Source organism: Otolemur garnettii, unplaced genomic scaffold (genome assembly GCF_000181295.1).
Source record: "Otolemur garnettii isolate 467f Iridium unplaced genomic scaffold, OtoGar3 scaffold00228, whole genome shotgun sequence".
Taxonomy (NCBI): domain Eukaryota; kingdom Metazoa; phylum Chordata; class Mammalia; order Primates; family Galagidae; genus Otolemur; species Otolemur garnettii.
Window position 1 is genome coordinate 1515643 of NW_003852623.1, and position 27714 is coordinate 1543356.

Below are 27714 nucleotides of genomic sequence, written 5' to 3' on the forward strand. Positions count from 1 at the left end.
TTACCTGAGTTTTTTCTTTCCCTATTATTGGTTATTATAAAAGTGGAGAGAAATCTAGATGTCTTTGAAAAGGAAATGGCAGCATAAGGCTAAGAGGAATTTAGTAATTATTTTAAAATTTCAAGTGAATTCAAAAGTCTTTTGTTAGAAAAATGGTCTTTGGTTATGGGAGGGAGAGAACGTGTCCACTGCCATCTGTAGGGATCATCATGGTGATGAATCTGTTTCTAATTGCAGTATTTTACGTTCCACATGTTTTATGGCAGGGAATAAGAAAAGAGAAAAAAGAATCATTTGCGAAACCTCCGCATAGGTTAGAAGAACAAAACCAGAGCTTTCTCAGGGCAGCGCCATCGTCCTGTTTAAGATGATCTTTGTGCCTGAGTGCCGCCACTTACGAGGGTGTTCCTTCCTTCTCTGCGGCCTCCTGGGTTTATCGTTTTGAATATTGTCTTCCTCCCCACTCCTCATTAGCAGGAGGATCTGCTGAAGGAAGGTGGCCAGTGGAAGAAGCCGGCCAGGGTCAGCGCCTGTCTGGCCCCCGTCCTCCCCATTCCCATGACAAGGCTGCCCTTCACCATCAGACCCACATCACCCACCTCACCTGCCCTTTGTTTAGTACAAAAAAATTGTTTCTCTCACTTAAAAAATAGTGAAACGGATATTATCATATTCATTTAAAACATTTTTTCTAAAACCAGCAGTGTGTGTGTTAATTCCTTATGGGATCTAACGAAAAAGGAGAAAGGAGTTGGAAGGTAAATTTTTAAGATGAACTCCTTGTTTCCCCTTAGGTTAATGGTGAAAGTTTCTAGAAAACTGTGAACTTGAGTGACTCAGATTGCATTAGATGTCTGTAACTGTATAAAAAATGATCCCCACAGTTACCTGCTCAGAAACAGCAACAAACATTCATTAGCACACACAACTTCCATGAATTAGCATTTGGGAGCAGTTGGACTGGTTAATTCTAGCTGAGGATGTCTTGTGAGGCTGCAGTCCTGTGAAGGCTGCACTGGGACTGGAGGATCCTTTTCAAGCTGGGACAGCTGTTGGCAGGAGAACTCAGCTCATTGCCTGGGGAGCTCCCCACAGGGCCACGGTGGATACTTGGTGCTGGAATCCCCAGAGTGAATGACACGGCTCAGAGCACATGCCCCGCGGCATCTGTACCCCTGCCCCAGAAGGCTCATGCCATCATTTCCACAGCCTTCTCGTAGCCTCCTAGGGCATCTCTCCTCAATCCGGGAGTGGCCTGCTACTCCGCAGAAGTGAATAGTAGGGGGCAGGAGTCACAGAGACTGGCTTCGGCAGAGGTGAGAGGCAGAGCTATAAAGTCACGTTTGATTCACTGTAAATATAAAGGACAAGAGAAACTAGCAAAGGTGAGAGTGCCAGCAGGGAGGAAAACAGACAAGCAGATCTCTAGAATGCAAAGGAAGTAGTAAGTTACTGGCCTGAGAGCTGGGTGATCCTACTGAAGAAATGCCCCGGCCCCCGACACCCTCCACACTTCCTTAGAGCCTCTCCATCTTCCGAGAGTAGGAGCCTCCGTGGTTTAGTGTTAAGGATTTTATGGTCTGGCCGTGCGTGTGGGAAGGTGGTGGGAACGTGCTGGAAGGAAGCATGAAGAGGCTGCTGAAGCTGAGACGCTGGCGGGGCCGGTCCTGGCACAGCTCGTGTGCTGCGGGCCCCCACCCGACCCCCGTGCTGCCTGGGTCTGACACCGTCCAGTGTGTGCCGGCCGGCCGGCCCTGGGTGGGGACACTCGCGCTCTGTCACAGGCTTTCCTTGGTGTGCGTGGCACCGCCCAGTCTGCTTTATTTATTCTGCAGTGGTTTCTGTCCATTAACATCCTATTTTCTGGTGACTGCCTTGATTGTTAGCAAATGTTTTGCTTTTCAAGGAAGCACAACCATGGATTTTTTTTAATGGTTAAAGCAAATCATGCTTTGCCAAGTCCTGTTTTTATTTTGAGGTCTTACATTTGTATACCTATTTTAAATAATCTGCTCCTTTTCTATATGTGTGGATCAGTTCATTCTCCCTTAAACAAAAGAACAAGACAGCTATTATTTAAATTTAGAATGTTGTGTTGGCTGATGGTATTGTTCATTTTGAGGACACACTTGAGTTATTTCTTCCAGGTATCTTTGAATATGCACGTAGGTAATTTTAACTATGACAAGACTGCAATTTTTTTAAGAAAACTAAGTCCTATCAGACAGACACTATAATGTATTTTCTTAAAATTCACATTTATTTATTCAAAACACATGTGCTTACTACAAGCCTTACCCTAAAGCATCTTTCTTATGATTTTAGATGTGTTTATGGCTCTGATTTTTATGGAAAGTAAGACAACAGAAAGGTGGTATCTTCTGCATAACTTGCAGGGATAAAGCAAGTAGCAGGATGATTGACCCTGTGAATGTTAGCTGCTGTGAACTTGAAGGTGTATCTGAGACTTTCTTCTGAAGGCTTTTCTCCAAAGTGTAGCATTTTATCCTTGTTAAAAATGCTTGTTTTCTTTTTACAAAAAGGAGTATTTATTTACTCATTAAAGAAAATTTGGAAACTAGCCAAAACAAGTATCACCAGTAACTCTACAAACTAAAATAACTATCATTGATATTTTGGCAGGTAATTTTTCCAATCTTTTTCCATATATATATATATATATATATATATATACAAACTTAAAATATAATATTTAGGTTAATTAAATCTTTACCTTCTCTCTAACCAGTTAACTTTTTTTAAAAATTAGTTGCATAGGTTAAAACGTCAAGTAGTGTCCTAAGTCTTGTTGTGATTCCTGTTTTTACAGGCAGCCGCTCTGAACTTTTTGTTGTTCAGATGTAGTTATTTGTAAGCAATCTGCTTATGCTTTGGTGTTTGCTACACTCTAGGTATTATAGACACACCTTTCTTTATTTCTTTTATTTATTGAACTGTACATTCATTGGACCCTTTTAATTCAGAGATTGATTTCTTCGGTTCTTGGAAATTTGAGGCATTTTTGTTTTGATGATTTCTTCCATTTTTTATATTACCTCTTTGGGGATTCTGGTTCTTCAAATGTTAAACCTCCTATCCTCATTATTTGTTTTTCTTTCTTCCTTTGTTTTGTGTTTTGCATTTGAAGGGATATCTCTTTATTTTTTTAACTCTTATATTGAGTTTTTAAAGTTAAAATTTTTGCTAACTAATTTTCAAGATCCTCTTTAAAAATAAGTCTCAAACTTTCCTATTGTGTTTTATTCTTTTTTTTTTGAGACATCTTGTTTGATCTTATTTCTCTGGAGGATATTACAGTGTTTGAAGATTATTTTTCCAGTTCCTTGTATTGTCTGTGGTTCTTCTGAGTTCCTCTTTTATGTTTTTTGGTTATGTTCTCTTTTTTTTCCTCATGTTTTGGAGGCTTTGATGAAATATAATCCTTTACTCTTCACTCATATTTAAAGGTAAGATACAATTGTGGGAATTGGTAGCTCTATGCAGAGTTGGGGTTACCAACAAATAATGATTGCTCTAAGCCGCTATTCAGTTGAGAGACTACAGTGTCTGTATCTGGGTCTTTTCTTTTGGTCTGGGAAATGGATCCAGATGTGTGTCTTCCAGCCTTCTGCCTGGGAGCTTTAGGCCTAGCTGCTCAGTCTCTTAGAAGAGCCAGAAAGGGGTTGTGTGTATTTGGGGCTCTTTTAAAAACAAGGAATTGGGCGGCACCCATAGCTCAGTGGGTAGGGCACCAGCCACATACACAGAGGCTGGCGGGTTCAAACCCAACCAGGGCCAGGTAAAACACAATGATAACTGCAACAACAACAAAAAATAGCCGAGCAATGTGGCAGGCATCTGTGGTCCCAGCTACTTGGGAGGCTGAGGCATGAGAATCGCTTAAGTCCAACAGCTGGAAGTTGCTGTGAGCTGTGATGCCACAGCATTCTACCCAGGGCGACAGCTTGAGACTCTGTCTTAAAAAAAAATAAATAAATAAAAAGAGGGAATTGTCAACTTCTTTGTTTTCGTTTCTGCCCTCGGTGATAACCAGAGCTGCTCATGTCTGACCCTGTCCAGGCATCTACTGCAGTAAATGGCTTGTTTCTCAATGGTCTTCTTCACTCACAGACTAGCTTAGGTTTAACTCAGTGATTTCTGGTTTAACAAAGTCAGTTATTGCCCCACTTTTCACATGTACATCTCTCCAGATTTGGTGTTGTGGTTGTTCTAAGCTCCTGTTTCATTCTTTGTCCTAATGGGCTTGTACTTCTTTAAAACTTCCGTAACTATCCCTGTAGAAATTCCCCAAAGCACAGAGCTGAGCACATGTGTTGGGTCCTCCCTGCTTGGTTGATGTCTCTGTAATCTCTCAGTTGTATTTCCTGAGAGGCAGCTCCCTGGTGCTCCCACAAGTGGAGATTATCTCCAGTGAAAGATCCTTAGAGAAGGGTATTTCTTTTTATTCAGGGTACATTTTAGATTCATTAGGTTTTTTTTTCCTTTGTTTTTTAAATATATATCTTTCCCAGGATACTGTGTCAAGGGAGCAATAACCACACCTGTTTTCACCTTACCCGGAATGCCAAGCATTAGAGAGGCTCAGTTGATTATTAGGTGAATGACTAAACATTTTTCATATTAATTCACATTCTCAAATATTTATTACATTCATACATGTAAATTAGTTTGTATAACTACTCCCCTAGAGTTAGACATTTAGGTAATTCAAAATTTTCAGTAAAATTAGTGAGCTTTATCTGTGTTTATTTCAGTAGGATGAACTCACATGTTTGTTTCTAATGCTCCACGTATATACTGCCAACTTCCAAGTTTTACACCAGTTTTCAGCTGCCACCGGCAATGTTTTATTGCCTATTTATTATTTGTGATGATTACCAGCATTAATTTAATTTAAAATCATTTTACAGTGAAAAGTTTTGTAATCATTAGTTCAGTTTGGGTTTTCATATTGGTTACATACCGTATTTTACTGTGTGTGATGTGTATCTGTGCTCAGGGTCCAAACTTCTAGGAAAATAATCTTTCATTGAAATTTTTCATTCACACATTTGTGTGTTTATATTTAGATACTTTCTTTTGTATTATAAAGGAATTTTAGCATTTATTTTTTAACAGAGTTAAACTTTTAACACATAAGCATAAGTAAAAATTAAAATCATTTAAATATGCATGTATAATGTCCATCCTTATTTTTCCCTCAAAAATTTGGACAAAAAAGTGTGCATTATTCATGACAAAATGCCATATATCCTAATTAATACCACTGATTATAATAACTAATATATAATAATACTTTATCTTACCAGATGTGATGACTTTAGTTTAGTCTTTTATTGGCTTTTTTTGTGATTGCACTTTACTTAAAACTTTCTGATATTCTGTGTTTTTTGGTGTTTCTTAGTATATTTTCTAGTATTGATTGCATAAAAGTCTTAGAATTTATAAATACTATTAGGTCAAAAAATTATGACAGGTTCAAGATTCAAGAGTGAGTTAACAAGATTAATTTCAACTAAATCGGAAGTAGATTGATGGTTTTTATTAGATTCTTTTGCTCTCTTAGGATCTGGTGCCTTGGATCTAAGGATCTCTTCTACGTTTGTATGATCTTATTCTTAGGCTTTAATGAGGCTTGCATTGAGATTTGGGAGTGAGGTCAGGAATGACTGTCCTGCCCCTTGGATCTGAGCAGAGATTGGGGTTATTCAAGGTTGGTAATGACCACATTCTAAGTGGATTTTACCAGACTGCATATCAATCTGTTTTTTAATTGACTTTGGTATGTTATTAAGAACTATATTAGAAGAATCTATCAAATGAGTGGGAGCAGTGCTTTACTTATGCACATAAGAAAGGCGTAGTAGATGATATGTGTTTAATGTGCATATACAATATAGAACATGGGCATATTATTTACCGCATGTGACACATCTAAGCACTTCTCCTGAGGGCTCTACCTAGCATTTCTAATGTATTTAATTGGCTTGACTAAAAGGTGTATATTTACCTTTTTTTTTACTGTGGATGACTGTGGCTTATTCTTAATAATTGTTTAATTTTCACCTGCCAGTAAATGATGGAACTTGGTGGCTCTTAAGTTTGTGCTTTAACCACTACACAATCCTGCCTCTCTTTTTAGTGGGTCTGATGTGATTTCTGACCCAAGTTCTTAATGATTCTAAAATGTGATCTAAATGTTTATTTTTCTGTTGAAAAGAGTTGGCAGGACATGTGGCATTGTTATTTAGCAAATTTCTCATCACTGATGAGGAATGGATTGATATCATTAACTGTGAATATTGGGGCTTTGGAGTTCATTGTGTGTTTATTCATTAAAGAAAAGAAAATAGTTGTGGAAAAATCTCTTTTGGCAAAGAGCAATGAGCGAATTTTGTGGTAGCTATTATGTGCTAAGCTCTGCCTTAGGTACTAGAAATACAGTGGAGAATAAAAGAGACAAAGTCCCTGCCTTCATGGGTCTTTAAAAGAAGTATAAAGACAGTTTTAAAAAGTTAGATAACAGTGCCAGAAAAAATACCAAAAAAAAAAAAAAAAAAACCAACATCAGGGGGTTGTAAAAAGAAAGAAGCTGTTATTTTAGGCAGGCTGATCTGTGATGTCTTCTCTTAAAGACCTAACTGAAATGAGGTGTGCAGGCTCTGGTCATCTCTGGGCTGTGAATTTCAAGCAGAAAAACAGAGGAAGTTGAAAGATCCCCAAATGGACATATGCCATATTTATGGTAAGGCAGAGAGGCCAGTGTAGATAGAATGGTGGGGGATGAGGGGCCTAAATGTAATCTGGTCATCTGGGTCTACTAGTGACCAGTTGTATACAGTTGTCATATTTCTTGGCAGTTTTAGTTGCTCAAATATACATTCACAGTGGCTAACACAAAATCAGGTGGGGCTGAGTCCCAGGACCCACATGGATACCTAAATCTGGGATGCTCAAGTCCCTTAAAAAATAGTGTAATATTTACATATAAGATACACCCGACATTTTATATACAGGGTGGCCATCAAGTTCATGTACAGTTTAAAATAGTGTGCAACTTAAAATTGCTCAGGAACTTGATGGCCACCCGGTACTTTAATCATCTCTAGGTAGGACTTATAATGTCTGCTACAATGCTGCAACATCATGTGCAGGACTCAGTGTTGTAATTAGTGTGCGAAATTTAAAAAAATCAAGTTTTACTTTTTGGAATTTATTTTTTCCAAGTATTTTTCCATCCATAGTTGGTTGAATCTATAGATGAAGAATGCACAGATCAAGAGGCCAACTGTGTACATATTATTATGCAAGTTGACATTTAAGTCATACTAGATGAGCAAGGCAGTTTCTAAGATACTGTAGGTTTTCTAGTAATTCGCTGACACTTACAAATGTACATTTTTTTCAATTATTTTAAATCATATGTTATCTTAACATAAAAGAAGTGCCAAGAGGTAGTACATACCCAGATGTATAAAAGCATTATGAAATTAGTATACTTTATCATATATCTACAATAATAAACATTATTATTATTTCTTATAACAAACATTATTATTTCCATTTCAGATTTGCTACACTGATTACCTCAAATGTAGTATTCCCAAATTTACTTCTAGAGTACTTTATTTGTAAGCTTCGTTTCTTCTGGAACAACAGAGAACTCCTAAGTAACCTAGGTAACACGGAGTATGTTTCTCTCACAGAGCGGTGTGGGGGTCTCTGTGATCCATGCTGCTTTGGTCTTGGTCTTCTGTTGGTTCCCCTTCACACCCAGTTTCAGCCTGGTGTTCTAATGTGGCCTCTTCAGGTTAGCATCATAGCTGCATTCCACCAGACAGGGAAGAGGGAAGGAAGGAAGCAGGGCCCTTTTAAGGATGCAGCGTGTCCCAGAAATGGCACATGCCGGTTTTACTCTATCTCCCACTGCCCACTTCTGACACAGGCACACTGCACGGCAGGGAAGGCTGGGGTGGGGGGAGCTCTTTCCTCTGGGCTCCCCTGTTCAGGTCTGATAGCCAGAGTCCTCTTACGGACAGGAATATTGGCAATATTAATGGAACAACTGACCATCTCTGGGCCAGCCTCTTTTACACAATAGAGAGAAATTTATTTCATAGTAATGTGATTTTTTCTATTAAAGTTTAAGTTATCTAATATACTATATATTTATTCTATGAATTTTTTAAGAGATGAATTTGACCTACAACCCACCATCCATACCTTTGCAATGATGTGTTATGAATAGTAAGTCAGTGTTAAGGTCGTGATTAAGTGCAGAGCCAGACTGCTTCCATTCAGACCCCTCCACAACTACCTGCCAGGATATCATCTCCTGTGACACAGTATCTTCCTCTTAAAATGGAGAGATAATAGTATCTAATTCATAGGACTGTTGTTAGGATTAAATGCTTGATTGGAAAGAACTTAGAAGAGCTCCTGGTTCAAGTAAATCCTCAAATGTTGTCACTTCTTACTGTCAGTTGGCAGGTTCTTAGTGAAAACTGAATACTTAAAAATGAGTCTGAATTTGGTTATTTCATTTGGGAATACTCTTTTTAGTTATGCTGAGAGACTTTTCTGTGTGGAGGGTGGTAATATTTTAGAACATGGATACAAATTTATTTTCATTTGCACATAGGTATCTGCCTGCTACTATCCTCACACAGTGTGTCTTTGAGAGCTGTGACAATCTGAAAACTGTTAGTAGTGAACGTATCTTGTTCCTTCCTCCTGGGATACATAAATGAACAGTGAGCTCATTGGAGAATAGTTATGTGGTGATTTAAAGTTGAGTTGCTTTTCAAGATGGAAGTAGGCTTCAGATTAAGATTCTTCTCAGTTTACTTTTCTTAGAAGTCTTGCGTGAATCCTTAGGTTTGTCTAAATATGCCATTGTTGTTACCTTTCCTTTTTGAATATATCACACTGTGCGTAACTCTTCTGGCATGTAGCAGATTTCACTGAGACTGTATATTTGTGTCTGCTGCCTACATCATAAACAGAGGTGGCCGCACGCATGTTTGTGTCTGCCTCCTGCACTGGGTCGGTGTGAAGGGCGGAGCCACCTTCCTTACACTCAGCAGCAGTACAGGTTACCACTTCTGGAGGAGTTGTTTTTATTTTGAATCTTCAGCCAGATAATTTTTTTCACAGCCTTAAATTGTTCTCTAAACTGGGCCAACTGCAGCAAGATGTTTAGAAATAGGAACGTTTCCAGAGTAAGCGGTGACACTTGGCGGCGGTGCGCTGATTCCTGTGTCCAGTTCGGCAGCTCCACTTCCTGCTCTTCCACTTGGCACTTCCTGTGCACTTCTGCTCCCAACTTTTTAGCAGTTTCTAAATAAGAGTTTAATGTACCTTTTTAATAGCCTACTGGAGATTCAGGCATTGGAGGAAAATTCTGGGTTGTTTTAGTAGACTAGAAACACTGATCATACTTGCTGTTGGACTTTGTCACACAAGTGTTTTGATGTCAAAGCTCAGGACAACCCCGGTGTGTCCCACACGCACCTTTCTCGTCTCCCCGGCAGTGTGGACTCTGCTGTCCCCTCTGCATTTGGTGAACACAGAACTCTGGAGCGAACAATGACTCTGCTTATCAGCATTTATATTTTCATTTTTTGTGTTTTTAAGTCATTTGTAAATTTTGAGCAAGTTAAATTTCCAATAATATTTGTGACTGTACATTTAAGATGCCTTCAGCAATTTGTTTAAATATGACTTTGTAAAGCCATATTGACTTAAATGACAAGTTGTGATGAGTTTTTGTCTGCTTAGTTTTTAACATTTTAATTGTTTTGATTTAGGAAGATAAATTCCTTCTCTTCAGAATTTTTTTTTTAGGAAAAGAGATCTATAGAGAAAATGATAAACAGCTTTGAAAAGATTTCTTAAAAGTTCATGTCCCTTATTAACTTTGCAAAGCTAGGATATCTACATTGTTTTTTCATTTCAAAAAACAAATAAGCTTTATTCTGTTGGCATTGCTCCCAAATCACATTGTGATCTCATGATCTAGAAACCAAGGTTTAACTGTTTTGGGGATTTTTGTTTTTTTCTCAACTTTCAAAGATAATTTCAGTTAATATACTTTGAGCTAAACGTTAGCTTCTTAGTTCTTAAGAAACAGACTGTGCTCAATAATTTCTTCCTTACCCTGCCTTTGTTGTTGTTTGTTTGTTTTGTTTTTCAAATAACTCCATAACCTTCAAACTCCTCTTTCCTGTCTTTTTAAAGGTCGATTGAGCTATCCTCATCCAGGAACTGACAATCTGTTGATGTTAAATGGTAAGTTTTATAAAAACATTTTATGTTTCTGATTATGTAAATAAATGTTTCTCTGAACCTCCCCTATACGCACAAGTAGTCATTTTATAAGTATAGAAATAAAACTATGACTATTTCCATATAGAAAGCAGAATTAAGAATCTGAGCGTGGTGTTCTGGCTGTAAAGCAGTTGTTAAAGAGTGTTTGTGATGGTGTGGTTTTAATTCAGCGATCACAGACTTTGGAGGCAGTCCTAGTAGGAATATTGGTTTTCCAGTTCAAGGTATAACCTTGGGCAAGTAACTATGACCTCAGTTTCCCCATGTGTGAAATGGGAATACCACCTTAAGGTTTATTGTGAGAATTAAATGAGATAATGTTTGCAAGGTGTACAGAATTTGCTACTTTGCATAGCACTTGTGTTTAACTAAGGAACATACTAATGACTCTGTTAATATGGTGGTCACATCAAATTTATCAAACTAGATAGATAGTTTACATGGTGAAGTGCACCGGAGTAAGTAAAAGAATAACCTTTTACTAAAGTTTGTTTTTTTTTCCTATTGGACAAACATTAACATACTCAAAGAGTAGCAGTACTTAACACATCCATGACTGTGGGAGGGGGATGGAGGATTAAAATATCCTTCAGGAAAGTATTTTTAAATAAGGGTGGGTGGAGAAAGGGCAATGGGAAGAGGAAAGACTAGAAATAGTATTCTTTAAAAATCATAATATCAGTGGAATGGCTCGGCTCTTCTAGTTCAACTAAAGCTTTGTTGAAATATGATTGCAGTGAAGTTAGGGGAAAGAAGCCTGAATATAAGGTCAGTGTAAAGCTAGACCACTTGAAACTAATAATAAATAAAGTCTGTAGTAACAGAAAAGTAGAACCTAAATGTCAGGCCACCTGGGACATTGTCGAAGTAGATGGAAAATTTGGGAATGAAAGAAAAAATTGATGAAGCAGAGTGAGGGGATTTTGATGGGTTTGTTTAACATCTCATTGGTATGTGTTGAGAAGTCAGCCACATGCCAGCTTTGTCTAAGCACTGGGCCTAATTAGTGAGAATCTTTCAGGATGCGTAGAGGCAGAATTGCCTAGGTAGTACTAAGCCCAGAATGAGCACTTACTGGACTAAGTCCAGAATGAGCACTCTGACAGAAGCCGTGTCTGAACCAGACCGTACCATGGTCCTATAGGCCACATTTGTGAACTTAGTCAATTGTGATATTTTTACATCGATATCTGTATCTATGACTTTCATTAGAATGGTACTAGAAATTGCATTTAAGGACATCTTTATTTAATTTCTTTTCTACTGTGTAAGATAAAAGCCTTATCATTTGAGTAGCTGGTCTCCAACTCTAAATTTATGACCAAAAAAAATTTTGTTGCAATCAAGTTTACATTACAGAACTGAAAATAGCTTATAGCTTTTGGTATTCCCTTGAAGAGATTTATAAAATAACAATAAATTATTTATGTATCAGTCCAGTTTCCTTAAATACTTTATTTTAACATTCTAAGTGAGACACATCACTCACATTTTTATTCTAATTTCTAGAAAAACAGAAAAATGTTTCTGTCAAAAAACCTGAATGTATGTATTTTTCACATATTCTCTTAAAGTCCATCTGAAGGAAAACGGTCTGTGGGGTAATTTGTTAGATCCTCACAGATGTTTTTAAATTACTGAATGGCTAGTGAGCAGGGATGATCCAGAAGAGCCTGTGTTCACAGCATTTACTACTTCAGTTATGTGGAAGCACAGAGCTTGGTAGTCAACTTAATATTTTTGGTTACACTAAACATTATGGATTGATTCTGTCAGTTGCCAGAGCCCTTATAAATAATATAGATGTTAGGCTGAAAAGTGTTTTATCACATTTCAGGCAAGAGTTGCATCTGTGGACAAATAAAAAATTATCATGTGAGCGCTCAGCAGTCTGCCACTTGGAGCCACAGTGCAGACTCGATGCAGGAAGCCAACTGGAAATTCTGAACTGTTTCTGGCAAGGGACTAGGGGAGAGAAAAAGATAATGAAACTAGGTCATAAAAATATGTTTCAGCCAGGAAGAGGCACTTTTATCCAAAGAGAAAATTTCTTCACTCTTGGGAGCATTGATTAAAAGGCAAAGCAAGAATTATACAATTGGGTGTATTATGTGTTTGTGGGAATATTAAGAATGTAAATAATTTCAGTGAACTTTAAGATTATTGGAGAGAGAACTAGGCAAAGAAGGGCACTAAAACATTAAGGGAAAATTTTTCTTGAGCTGTTTTTTTGATTTAATATAACTGTATTCTTGTCACAATATCTCCTTAGGAGATACAGAAATTAAAGGATATTAGTATTAAAGCTGTCATGATACTAAGTATTTATTAAATGTTATTGGCTAATTAAAGCAATCATGTTATTTCATAGTACATAGACCATGTGGTCACATTTCTGAATTATTAAAGTTTTTTTAAGTGTATCACAGATTAACTCACTATTAGGCAATTGGTTAAGTAAAGTTACATGACTTAACCAGTCAACATAGCTAATATTAATGACTTTAAAAATCAGTATTTACTAATAAATTTTGCATTAGTCTAGTTTTGTAATGGTTTAGCCATCGTTTTTAGTGGTTGGTACCTTGGACTCTGGAGCCGGATTATCTGGGTTTAAACACAAGTTTGCTTTTCCACCTGTGGAACCTCGGGCAGTTTCTGTAACCTCACTGTGACTGTGCTTCTCCAAGTCTACAACAGAGATGGCATAACACCTGCCTCGGGGAACTGCTCTGAGGGGGCAGTGAGTGAATCCACGCTAGGAAATTATTTAGAGCTGTTCTGAAAGTGAATGTTGGCTGTGGCAGTGGGTGATAATGGAAAGTGAGGAAGGAGACCCTGAAAGAGTGAAAATCGCATCCCATGAATAGGGGAAGGAGTTGGGTGTTTTCTTTGAAGAGTATAGAACTGAGAGAAAACTGATATTTTCGATTATTTGAAAGATAATTATAGGTAGTTACCCAAGAAAGCTCATTTTATGTTATTGCAGAAAGCCAAGCTAGAACCATTGGTAGAAGCTATATTGGGACAAAATTTGGGTCAATAACTCTTAAGCCAGTGTTTTCAGATGTGTAGTGTCCTTGCTCCGTGGAGTACGTAAGATGACTTTTGATGTACAGATACACATTAAAATAAATGTAGGACTATTACAATTAAAGAGCATTTCTTTAAAAATAGAACTGACAGAAATCTATGATGTTATAAGATGCTACGATTGAATTCCTTTTATAAAAAGCACTGTAAAAATAATAGTAAAGTTGTTAGGCAGATATGACGAAATTTTGAAGTTTTTATGGTTCTACGTTAATGGTTAATTAGCAATTATGGTTAAACCTTTAAAAATTTCTTTAGTAAGGGATGAACAGGGAATGGATAATAGTCTGGAAATTGTTCAACCTGGTAAAACTATGATGTGCCTCTGGCAGATCCTTAACTCTGAGCCTCTGTTGACTCAGGGAGATTAAAAAAAGTGGTATAATACCACAGCTCCGTATCTCATTAAGTTGTTACAGAGATAAAAACATTTTAAAAACAATTTTAAAATGTCACATATCGACTGTCAGTCTCCTACTTCTGAACAGACCGTGTTCCTCAAATTACATTGAATTGACAGCTGAAGGCTGCCACTCTTAAATTATTAAGATATTGTGGAAGAGTCCATATTAAAGTGTCCAGAGACACTTTAAGGATGTCACATAATACAGGGATGTGTAGATTGTCTGAAATCCAAAGACTCAGTACTTGCTGAAGTTAGAATGACAACTTGAATGTTTCTGTTTCTAAGTGTATAAATCTTTTTATTACCAGTAGTAGAAACAAACAATAACAACAACAAAAAACCCCTCTGTGTCCATAGTAGTAAGGAACAAATACAAATAATAGATGATTCAGGCATTTCTGTTTGGGTTGCATTGTACTCTCCACCCCCTTTCCAAGGAAAACAGCTTACATTTCTATGAAGGCAAATGGTTCTTCAAAAGGGAAACAAAAGCAGAAAGAAGTATGGGGTAGGGTGGAGGTAGAGGCCAGGCATTGCTTTATTAGCAAGCTAGTTTGAAATTTAAATTTGCTGTCACTACCACATGCAGATATGTATGCGAACAAGAGAGTTCTATACTTTTTAGGAAGAAAAAAGGTATGTATAGTTTTTAGTTAAGAGAACCTACTCAGTAACAAAATTGTATCTCTGAAGACATCTTCTAATGCCCCGTGTGAAATCATCCTAAAGAAAGGAAACTTGTGAGCCATCAGTTCTTGTGTATGGTGGGGGAGCTAGTGGAGTCAATAAACAGATTTCTTTTGAGTCTTGAAAAGGATTATGATTTGGGGTGTATATTTCCCTCCTTAGTTTTGGCTTTTTCAAGTTGAAGAAATAAAAACTTAGTTTCCTCACCAAGAGAGCTGTAGCCCGAGTTCCCAGCTCGCGTGGCCTGTGAGCCTGGCCCTCCTCCCACAGCTGCTGGGTGAGCCGCTCACAGTACACCTGTCAAAAGGTTGGAACCATTCGGTTCTGGGGCACCACCAAGATTATTTGGAAGTTAGGCCCAAATTGTAAGGTCATTTTTACAGGAGAGGTCTCCAGGCTTTTTCCAGAGCCGCCTTGTTATCTGAAATAAGCACACACATGAATAATGTATTGTTAACAAATATACATAGGTATGCATATGTTTGTTAAATAGCCAGTTCCTCCTTTTGTATAAATGAGTTTTTTGTAGTTTTTAATAATGCTTTATATAACATATCTACTTGAAATTTTGTTATAAATACAATTTTGATACAATAAATTTCCCCTATCTTTTTTTTTTCTATATCACGTTCTTAGTAAGTTTGGAGAAGAATATTTGTTTAAAGAAGTCTTTTTTAAACTGTATAATAGTCACACAGGGATTTTTCCTCACTGATAGTTTTCTGATAATCCTGTTCAGAGTTATAGTGGAACACACTCCAGGAATTCACGTAAGAACGTTGGTCGGAAAGTGAGTGCACACACCGTGGTTTTGTGTGATGGTAGTAGATTGGTTGTTTCCATAACGGGGAACAGGAGGTGTTTCAGATGGTTTAGCTTCATCTGCACTCAGTTCTATCTTTGGTAATGTAGAGACTTGGAATCTGAAAGTTGTCCAAAAAATAAGTGGAATAACTCTTCACAGGATTCTAAAATTCCTCAGGTATGAGATAGTTGGAGAACTTTTCTAAATTATTATGTCCAAGCCTAGGAATGAGATGAAACTTAAGATACGATGAAATTTATACACACTTTCTCCATTTTAGTATTGAGTAGCCTCAGCTAAGAACATAAACTGGTTGTGATGTCACTGATTTTTTTCAGTAGGTCAGAAATGATGTGCTACATTATGACTTCATAATTCATCATTTGACTTTAAACTTGATGAAAATAGGATTTTGCTTTATAAATCTTTGACCCTCTACACCCATGAATGAAATTCCTTCCAACAGACTTATCCTGGGTTAGTATCACTGGGCCTTTCCTTGGGATGGGCAGGCGGCCAGGTTCCTGATCATGCTGTGGGGTGTTTGGGGGCCTACTGACCATTTCTATGTTACTATAACTGTTAAGACTTCAGAGAATTTACTTTTTTATAGCCTGTTTCTGATAGCTCTGTTAGAATATTTTCTGTCAGTCTCATTTTTCTGATTTCCCATCACTTTGAGATTGTTTTTGTAAGGCCTTCATAAGTCTTAAAAGACATAGATGACGTGATTCTAAAGGCTCCTCTGCTCCTGCCCTCACCCTAAACTAATATGTAGGTCAGGTAGGCTGCAAGATAAACCTGCCAGGCTTTGAGGTAGCTGGAGCTCTGGGACAGGCTAAGTATAGCAGATTATATAGCTAAATAAAGACACTAGAATGGCAAGAATGCAAATGAAGTTAGATTTAGATAAAAGGCTGTAATAAGCCTGTGTTCATTGAGTTATTTCTTAGAGGTATGAATGACTACGTAGTTTTTCTCACTTTTTTTTAACAGAGGTACCAATGTTATATTCACCCCATGTAGGCATACGTCCCTATATTAAATATCTTAGAAAAAATTAGAAATATATTTTATAACATTTTTAAAAGAGAATATATTTAATGATGTGATCTTCTGACAACTTTTAATGCATATTCTAAGATTTATTACATGATGAATTTTTCCCAGCCTAAAAAAAAAATTCTATGAACATGAAATAAGATCTTAATTTTAGTAAGTTATTTTTGTTTGTTAACTGCCTAGACTTTATCAGTTAATTCCAGGTCTTAATAGTAATTTGTACCTGAGTCTCTCATAACTCAGGATTAGACATATAAACACTTAGTGGGTAGCTATTACTTTATCAACAGGCATTATTAGCTATAGTATATCATTAAATTTCTGTAACCAAGCAAATTTGAACAAGGATTGATTTCTTAGATTCTATCTGAGCTGTGCGGACTTCTGAGTATCAGTTTAGTAGAGGGGTGTCTTCTCAGTCATCTGTGTCGTCCAGAATTACTTCCATTCGGAGCTTCACATAATGTGGATTGGATCTGAATAGTAATTTATTGGATTATATGTGCCATACCTGTCTTTATAATAAGTAGAAAAGCAAGAATTTAATTCAAGTTAGTTCCATTCATTGTGAAAATTATTTATGATGCTATTATGTTGTATGATCAGATTAAACCAGAATTTGTGGATTTTAACACAAATGAGAATAAACTGTACATCTCCTGTTAATTTCGTAGTTTTCTGTGGTTGAGATAACACACATATGTACGTATACGTGTGCACCTGTGTATATGCGTGCTCTGTAAATGGTAAAACCTCATGCAAATGTTATATCGTGACAGTGTCATAGCTCTTAAAGTAGTGTTAATTTTCAGATGCCCACACAGCTTTTCATTTCACAAATCCTTGTGTATGTGGGCTTATCTTTCATTCTGACATTTTACAATTTGTCCTTTGTTTACATGCAGCAAGGAGTTATGGGCGAAGACGAGGTAATTCATTTCCGCTTGCTATGGTATAACTGTTTCTAATTGGGTTTTACTGATCAATGCTATAATTATTCCAGATTTTTCATGCAATGTCTGAAAACTCACTGAAGACTTGTATCTTGATTTTGAGAACTTGCCAAAGTTTTGAATACTAAAGCTCTTAACCTTTAAAGCATATTTTCATACTAATTGTGATTATTTAACAAATTTTACCCTTTCAAACTGTCCAGATTTTAACTATTTTTAAGTTGTTTTTATAGCTTTTAAAATAAAGCTACTGCTTACGGTTTGTCTGATTAAGAGCCTGTTTAATACTAGCAAAGGTGGTGTGCAGTATGATTTTTCTACTCTTGAAATCTGTAACTGAATTATCTATGGCTATAATTTACAACTCTTGCTTATTTGTTTTATGTTTGACTCAGTTGAAAATAGCACATATACCAACCAGATAATAGTTAATTAAAGTGTTAATTATAAAAACTGTGTTGCTAGTATTTCTCTGTCTTCCAAGAATATAAGCCCTTCTCCCTGTCTCTTTCTCTAACACACCTACCCACCCCTCCTCCCGCCTTCCTCCTCCCTCCCACAGCAGGATTTCCCTAGGGTTCCTCATAGAAGTTAAAGCTGGGACCATGTGATGCAAGGGATTATCAAACTCCTTGGGAAAGCAGCTGCCCTTTTCTGTGGCTAAAACTTGGCCTCTTCCTTCTCCATGTGGTGAAAGTAGATGGGATGAGAGGAAGTAAAAGTAACCTTACATTGCTTACGTGATGCCCTGAGTGAGCTGTAATCATGGTATTTGTATAGTTCTGCCTCTTAGAACTACGCCGAATATAAAGGGTTCCCTGACCTCTAAAATGCTCTCATCAGCCATGGAGGATAGACTGCGTAACAGTGCCCTTTGATAGATTTGCTGTGTGTGTACCGGGGCTCCAGCTTCTGCTCCTACACTCATGAGTGTATGGACCTTGAAAACAAACACGCAAACCCATCTGCCCTGCTGACAACCACAACTGGTATTTTATATTCCTAAGTGGTATTTTCAATTTTAGATTCCAGATTGTCTGAATTTAGCTTCATTTTTAGAATCTAGTTTCTTCAAATGTTTGACTGAAACTTTTGGTTCTTCAGTTTTCTAACTAAAAATAAGAGGAGATAAGAAGCTCAAGACTTAGAAAACTGAAGCTGAATAACTTTCTAAAGCCTTAGCCAGCCAAGAAGAGAGGGGAAAGATTAGAATTTTAGGAGTGATTTTCAGATTTACAGGCTAGCTTATAATTCACTATGCTGTTTTAATAATTAGAGCTTTAGTCCTTCTGAAAACAACCCATTCAGCAATCTGTGTTTTTTAGGTAATTGTGAAACTACAGAGCATTCAGGATCTTTTTAAGATACTTCTCACCTTTTAACTTCAGTGACTTGTGGTTAACCTAATTTGGCTACTCCGCGTTGCCATCTAGGAAGTTCTCAGGAACCAAGATGGTGGGAAGTAATGTTGTTATTTATCTTTGTCTCAGTTCACTGACTGCAGATTAGGATTCCAATATTGAGAAAACGGTGAAAGTTTCTTCCCTGCTTTTAGTTAGTGATCGCCACCATTCTGTGTATCTCTATCTACTGGAAGCCATAAAGATTGTGTCTGCTTCAGAACTGCCTCCCAGCACTGGAAGGTGGAAGCCTCCGACGTGGCTGGAAGGCTCTGCGTAAAGCCTGCACTAGGACACAGCTGACAGGCGTCACGCTTACTGGGTGTTGTGGAAGGACAGTCAATACCCAAGTTTTCCTCACAGATTATATGGCATTAATAATTTGGGGGGGGGGCAGGGCTGGGTTTGAACCCACCACCTCTGGCATATGGGGTCAGCACCCTACTCCTTGAGTGACAGGCACTGCCCCATTAATAATTTTTTAGTAGGTCCTCTTTTTGTGTAGCAGGAGTCTGCTTTTTAAATTTTTTATTTTGATACTCAGGTGAAAGTTATACCCATTAGAAATAGCTACTGAGAGGTTTTATTTGCATTTGAAAGTACTTTGACACAGTAAGTGATGCATACTTTTTAAAAACCTACATACCAAAGGATTGACTCAGAAATGGCTACTAATACTCATCTGGCTTTTTTCTCCTATTTTAGCTTATTTCCCCCATTCTATACTAGATAATATCACTCTCCGACTGATAGACATCATCAGGGAACCCCCACCCTCTTTTATGGGTTTCGTGTTTTAAATTCGATCTGTCAAAGAAACTGCATTTATTCATTTGTTTAGTTACTAGTCTTTTACAAAATCACCTAGCAGTGTCTTCTGTTCATGTGGGAGGATGGCATGCCGAGTTGATAGAGTGCAGTGAAGGGCGACCAGTGTCCGACTGACACCGTGTAGGAAGGGCTGCTTTTCCTTCTGATGGCCACCTCGGACTTGCCTCAGCCCAGGTACAGAGTTACCTGTTTTCATGTAAAATATTTCCCACTTGGCTGCAGTCAAACCACATTACTACCAAAATGACTTTCTATAATTGAATTTCTTAATAGTGTCAATAATAGCTTTAAATTAAGCTGATTCTAGATATAAATTTATGAAAAATGCCTTGGGAATAATCAAAATGTAATTGTACCGGTAGTAACTAAGAAAAAAAGATTTCCTTCCCTGCCTTTCAGCTGGAACCTGTGTATGTCTGTCCCCTGGAGCCATGTAGAGTCCATTTCAGAGCTGCCTGGGGCAATGTTAGGAAGGAGGAAGACTCACATGGGAGCTGCCTTTAAAACCCAGAAACTACCTGTCTTCTCTAGTTACCGCTTGTCCAGTGTTTCTTCCGCTTTACTCTGAGAGTGAACACACTGGTCTCAGGTTGGGGGGGGGGTCTGGGAAGGCAGGTGTGGAGTCTGACATCAGCTCTGCACTCAAGTCATTTCCATGGCACACCACACCCTGTTAGTAACGAATTAAAGGGCTGTGGTGCTCTAGAGGGAATAGAAGTATATAGAATATTTTAAGTAATAGAAATATAAAAATTCCTTAATTAATGGTCTTAACCCCTAGGAAGCAATCTTCTCTACCAGGTAAACCCAAAGCTTGAGCTAGTAGATTTCATATGGAATGGAAAGTTAGGAGAAATAATTCTACATTAAGGAATCTTAATTAAAGAGGTTTGACCTTTTTTTTTATAGAGTATAACCATTCAGATGTATAGTAAAATAAGTAAAGAATTGTTAATAATACAGTATACCACTTATTGCTTTAAATTTGACACAGGATTTTCTGACTTGACGCAGTCTTGTAAAGTAGCCGGAGTATCCCCCCTAATGCCACCACTCCCAAACCACCCCTCAGCCTTAAAGAGACTGGCTGTACCTGCTCTCCACCTATACCCAGCCGTAGCGATTTTCACAGGAAGCAGTTCTGGTGAACTCACTTATCAGGCAGAAGTATTTTGGTGGGTCCTCACTTACAAAATCTTTGCCTTTTTTTTTTTTGGTCTTAGGAGGAGGTATGATTTTAGTCCAATTAGGAACATAGATCCTGTCACAGTGCCTCATGTTAGAAGGGGCTTGGTGACCTGTGGGACATCCCTGGCAGCAGGAAAGTCACTGCAGACGCTTCCCCTGGCCGAAGTGGCACCTGGGTTTACTCTTTGCTCTTTCCTCCTGTATTGCTTCCATGTATAATCTGCCACTGTTTCACCTTTAAAATTGTATTGTACATCTTAAGTGGCTGACTTAATGTAAACTATTTTATTTGCATTTGTAGGTAGGGTTTTTGAGTGCAGAGTTAAAAATATCTCTAGTTATCTGTATTTTACCTTAATACAGCCTTTGTGATATTTTGTGCTTTTGTTCAAGGAAATACCTTGTATCTAGGAAGCTTTTTCTTTCTATTTCTTTTTCTCCTGTACCCTTTTCTGTCTAAAACTATCCCATTTTTTATAAATTCTGTCTTAAAGAACCTTTAGTTAGAATCTCACTCCAACCTTGGTTATATTACTATTTAATCTTCTCATTTTCTATTTGTACTTTTCCTGTTACAGAACTTTAATTTACCTTTCATTCATGTGACCATTTATGCTTATGTACATGCATATGTGTATGTACGTATACATATTACATATAAACAAGTGTGTTTGAATGCATTTTAAGTTAAAATCACTGTGTAGCATTTCTGTATAACGGTTCATCCTTGTTGCCCTGTAGTAGGGTCAAGAATTTTGAGTTGGGTTTAGTCCAGACCTTCCTAGAGACTAATAAAGAAGTGTTTGGTGTACAGATCAAGTTTGTAATTTCTGACATAGGAAAGCATAAGACCCAAAGATGCCACTTTAAATAATGCAGCTCTACCTACAATAGAGTTGTTTTGAGTGTAGGTTTGCAAATTAATAACCTTAGAGTTTCTCTGTTACTTTTTTTTAAAGCAAGGAAGTTCTACCCTTAAGATTATTTATCTGGTGAAATAAAAACACTTCTAATTTGTGTGGTAACAGCCGTACCGACAACCATACTATTTTTTTTTTTTCTGAGATAGTCTCACTCTGTCACCCTCAGTTGAGTCCCATGCAATCACAGCTCACAGCAACCTCAAACTCTTGGGCTTAAGTGATTCTCTTGCCACAGCCTCCCAAGTAGCTGGGACTACAGGCATCCACCACATTGCCCGGCACTTTGTGTGTGTGTTACACCCACCAACCCCAGTGCATGTGGCTGGTGCCCTAACCACTGAGCTATGGGCACTGACCAAGCCCATACTATTCTTTTAAAAGGAAAAAAATTTTCAAATTCTATAAGTAACTGTTTTGGGATAATTATAAATATGTCTCAAGTTAAAAAGAAATTGTGATATGACTCTTTCTTTGTGCAGAAATTATATAGAAGGTAAATTACTACTGGTGATTTTTATCATTTTTTTTTTTTAATTGGTGAGTACAGTTTCATTTTATGACTATGCCACATTTTGTCCATTTTTCTGCTGATACATGTTTTGGTTATTGTCCCTTTGAAGCTTGTTGTGAAGAATGCTGCCGTGAACATTGGCATACCTTTTTGGTTTGTGTAGACATAAGCATTCTCTTCTCTTGGATGAGTAAGAGTAGAATCACTTGCTCAGAGAGTAAGTGTGAGGTTTGTCCTTATTAGAAACTGCCAAACAGTTTTCCAGTTTTATACTCTGGTAGAGTATAAGACTGACTTTGGATTGTTCTTTTTTTAATTTTTTCCCTTCTGGTAGGTATGTAAGTAGTATCTCATTATGATTTTAATTTGCATTTTCCTGATGACTAAGGATGAGGTCGAAGGATCTTTACATGGACTAGCACCCCATTTCATCCTTTTCTTTCATAAGCAGCCTTAGAAGTCCTTTGCCACGTTTAAGTGGGCTGTCGGTTTTCATTTACGGGCATTCTTCATGTCTCATCCTGTTTCTGGTAGAGTGTTGCTTGCCACTTCACTTTTTTAATATCTTTGATAAGCAGCAATTTTTAAAATTTTTTATTTTTTAATTTCAAATTAATATGAGGATACACATTTTTAGATTCTGTTGTTCTCACTTCCAAGGCAAAGTTCTAGTTATAAAGAACCCCCTCACCCAGGAGTGTGCTGTATACCCTCGTTTTGTGCCCATTAGGTGAGAACCCGCCAAACCATCTCCCTCCATCTGTCAGTCGTCCTTCCCCTCCCCTTCCTTCCCATCCCCATACGAGACTGTATTTGTGTTTTATTGCTCATACAAGCATATAATTATTTATATATTGCTTTCATATTAGTATTGAGTACTTTGGGTATTTGTTTTTCCATTCTTGCAACACTTTACGAAAAAGAATGTGTTTCAACTCCATGCAGGTAAACACCAAAGATGCCAAGTCTCCATCGTTCCCTGTGGCTGAATAGTATTCCTTGTATACATACACCGCAGTTTGCTGACTTGGCCATTATGAACTGGGCTGCAGTAAACATTCTTGTGCACATGTCTTTGTGGTAAAATGATTTTTGTTCTTCTGGGTAGATACCTAATAATGGGATTGCAGGGTCAAATAGAAGGTCAACTTTTAGTTCTTTGAGGATTCTCCGTACTTCTTTCCATAAAAGTTGTATTAGTTTGCAATCCCACCAGCAGTGTAGAAGTGTTCCCTTTTCTCCACATCCATGCCAGTATCTGCAGTTTTCAGACTTTGCAGTATGAGCTAATCTTAAGTGGAGTTAGGTGTTATCTCAGAGTGGTTTTGTTATCTCAGATTTGCATTTCTCTGATGATTAAAGATGATGAGCGTTTTTTCATGTGTTTGTTGGCCATTCATCTGTCATCTTCAGAGAAGTTTCTATGCAACTCTCTTGCCCACTTACAGATGTTTGCCATTTTAGAAGATTCTAGTTATCAGGTCTTTGTCAGATTCATAATGTGAAAAATTTTTCTCCCATTCTGGAGGCTGTTTGCTTTAGTTGTGGTACCCTTAGCTGTTCAAAAGCTTTTTAACTTGATCAAATCTCAGTTGTTTGTTTTTGGTGTGGCTGCAATTGTGGGGGGTGGGGAGGGTGGTGGTGGTGTTCTTCCTCATAAAGTCTTTTCCCAGGCCAACACCTTCAAGCATTTTCCCCACACTCTCTTCCAGAATTCTGTTGTTTCATGTCTTAAATTTAAATCATTTATCTAGCCAGAATCAATTTTTATCAGTAATGAGAGTTTGTCTTCTACATGTGGCTAACAAGTTCTCCCAGCACCATTTGTTAAATAAGGATTCTTTTCCCCTGTGCATGCTTCTGTTAGGCTTATCAAAGATCAAAGGGTGATATGTAGCTGGCTTCATCTCTAGATCTATTCCATAGATTGTTGTCTCTATTTTTGTGCCAGTACCATGCTGTGCTGATCACTATAGACTTGTCGTATAACCTGAAATCTGGTAACATGATGTCTCCAGATTTGCCTTTCTTTCTAGATTTTAGATTTGCTTTTTTTTCTAAGAATTATCTTTGCTATTTGGGTTTTTTTCTGGTTCCATGTGAATCAAACACTATTTTTCCTAGTTGTCTAAAGTATGACTTCGTTCCTTTGATAGGGATTGCGTTTCATCTGTAGATTGCTTTGGACAGTATGGACACTTTAACAGTGTTGATTCTTCCCAGCCATGAGCATGGTATGGTCTTCCATTTGTTTTGTTTGTTTGTTTGTTTGCAGTTTTTGGCCGGGGCTGGGTTTGAATCTGCCACCTTTGGTATATGGGGCCAGTGCCCTACTCCTTTGAGCCACAGGTGCCATCCTAGGGGGTTTCCAGGTATAAGATCATGTCATCTGTAAAGAGTGAGAGTTTGACCTCCTCTGTCCCCATTTGAATATCTTTGATCTCCTTTTCTTGCCAGATTTGGATAGCTGGGACTTCCAGTACTATGTTAAATAGCAGCCGTGACAAGGGGCATCCTGTCTAGTTGCAGATAGTCTTTTAGTCTTATTCCATTCAATGTGATTTGGCTGTGGGTTTGCTGTAGATGGCTCTATCAGTTTAAGAAATGTCTCACCTAAGCCTCTCACTATTTTCTTGAGTGTTTTTATCATAAAAGTATGCTGGATATTATCAAAAGCTGTTTCTGCATCAGTTGAGAGGATCATATGGTCTTTATTTTTTATTCTATTTATATGGTGAATAATATTCATGGATTTACATATGTTGAAATAACCTTGAGTCTCTGGGATAAACCCCACTTGATCGTGGTATATAACTTTTTAAAAGTGTCTTTGTATTTTGTTTGCTGATATCTTTTGAATATTTTTGCATCAATATTCATTAATGATATTGATCTATAACTTTCTTTTCTTGTTGGGTCTTTTTCTGGTTTGAGAATCAGGGTGACATTTGCTTCATAGAATGTGTTGGGGAGGATTCCTTCCTTTTCTATATTTTAGGATAGATTAGGCAAAGTAGGAACTAGTTCGTCTTTGAAGGTTTGGTAGAATTCTCGTGTGAAAACATCCGGTCCAGGGCTTTATTTTGGAGGGAGATTTTGTATAATTGATGCTATTTCAGTGCTTGATACTGTTCTATTAAAATTTTCTGCTTCTTTCTAGTTGAGTTTTAGAAGGTAGCATGCTCCTAGATTTTGGCCCATTTCCTTTACATTTTCTGGGAACAGGGTTTTTGTAGTAATCTTTGAGAATCTTGTATCTCTAGGTATCTGTTATTTCCCCTTTATCATTTCTGATTGAAGTTATTAAAGATCTTATTTTTCTGTTGCTGGTTAGTCTAGCCAAAGGTTTATCAATTATATTAATCTTTTCAAATAACCAACTTTTTGTTTTGCTAACCTTCCAAATCTTTTGTTTTCACTGTCATTTAATTCTGCTCTAATATTGGTTATTTCTTTTCTTCAAGCAGCAAAATTTTAAAAATTTGGATGGAAAGTTCATTGTGTTCTTTTACCATTAGTGCCTTTTAATCCTGAGAAATTATCACCAACTTCCAAGATTATGAGGAAATTCTAGAAGCTTTATTGTTTTTGCTTACACTTAAGTCTGTGCTGCTTCTTGGATTTGTTTTTGTGTATCTTGTGAGGTAGAAATTAAAGTTCTTCCCGCACCCCAAACTGGGTGCCTATTTAGTGTGAAGATTTTCCTTTCCAATTGAACTGCATTTGTACCTTCCAAAGTACCGATCGCTGTATACGTATAGGTCTATTTCTAGACTTTAATGTGTTGCATTTATCTGTTTATCTGTAATGACATTAGCATTGTGGGTTTTTTTTGGTTTTTTTTTTTTTTTTTTTGCAGTTTTTGGCTGGGGCTGGGTTTGAACCCACTACCTCCGGCATAACGCTCTACTCCTTTGAGCCACCGCCCACATTACATACAATCTTAATAACTATAACTAGAAGTCCTAAAATCTAGTAATGTAAATACTCTGACTTTTTGTGTATGTTTTCCTTGACCTCTGAGTCCTTTGAGTTACTATGAATTTTAGAATTGGCTTGTAAATTTGTAGAAGATAGTGTGCTGATATTTTAAATAGGATTGTATTGAATTTATAGATTGGATAATAAACCCAACTCAAAATTAGAGAGAATTTACATCTAACACGTTTTTCGTATTTATCCCTTTATGTGAATTTTGTAACATTTCTCTCAGCAAATTTCTGTCATTTTCAATACATAAATCTTTCATATTTTTGAAGTATATATATTGGTAGGTATTTGGTGGATTTTGAAGTAAATTTATTGGTAGGTATTGGTAGAATTTGATGAAATGGGAAGGGTAATATTTGAATTTTTTCCCAATTGTTTCTGACTAGCTGTTAGAAATACATTGATTTTTATAAATTACCTTCACATTCATGCCTTGAATAAATGCACTTATTGCTAGTAGTTTGATTTCTTTGGATTTTGCATGTGCAGTCGTGTTTGTAGCAAATAAAGACGGTTGTGCTGTTTTCTGGTCAATATTGGTGACTTTATTTTTCTCATCGCCAGTTCTGTCTCCACTACAGTGCTGAGTAGAAGTAGAGGGAACTTCTTTGCAAACCTGCAAGGGAAAAGCGTTTGATAATTTATCATTAAAGACTTTGACTCTATTTTTTTATTTCCTTTATCAGATTGAGGAAATTCCCCCCAACTTCCTAAGAGTTTTTTGGTTTTTTTGTGTTTTGTTTTTTTTCATTATAAGTAGCCGTTGAATTTTATCAGATGCATTTCCTACATCTGCAGAAATGATTTGTGGCATTTCTAGTTTGGTTCTGTTTATGTGGTACATACGCAGTAATCAATTTCTGATGACAAATGAATTTTACATTCCTGGGGTAAACTTCACTTTATTATGATATTTTTTCCATTTTCATCGATTTCTGGATTTACTTTGCCAATATATTTAAGATTTTTTGCACCCGTATCACTAAAGGTATTGGTGTATATAGTTTTGTAACGTTGTTGTCAGGTTTTAATATCAGGACTGTAAAACAAGTTAGGAAGTGTTCCCTCACTTCTTTATTCTCTGAAGGAATCTGCGTGAAACCACTGTTATTTCTTCTTTAGAAATCTCCATGCATCAGCAAAGCCAGATAGGCCTGAAGTTTCTTTGTTGGAAGGTTTTTGTTGTTTTAGTTTTCTTTTTAAGTTCTGACGTTAATTTCCTTAACAGATATAGAACTATTCAGATTTTATTTCTCTACTCCAGTGTTGAAAGGTTACATTTTCAAGGAACTCATTTCCTTTAGTTGTTGAATTTACTAGCACAGAGTTCTATTCCTTTTTAGCCTTTTATGTCTGTGTTCTGTGTTGATTGATGTTTCCTCTTTCATACCTAGTAATTTGAGTTTTCTTTCTTTTTCTTGATGAATTTTGCCTTGGGGTGTATTGATTTTATAAGTTTTCAAAGAACTAACTTTTGTTTTTATTGACTTTTCTTTAATGTTAATTTTCACTTTC

General features: G+C 37.1%; 1 protein-coding gene across 1 annotated transcript in view; it reads left to right on the forward strand.

The window, feature by feature from the left end:
• Positions 1 to 27714, forward strand: part of CPEB2 (cytoplasmic polyadenylation element binding protein 2) — a 67734-nt gene that overhangs the window by 17762 nt on the left and 22258 nt on the right. The window contains exons 6-7 of the mRNA XM_012812871.2: positions 10261 to 10311; positions 17309 to 17332. Of these exons, the coding sequence (XP_012668325.1) occupies positions 10261 to 10311; positions 17309 to 17332 (75 nt within the window). The remainder of the gene's footprint in view (positions 1 to 10260; positions 10312 to 17308; positions 17333 to 27714) is intronic.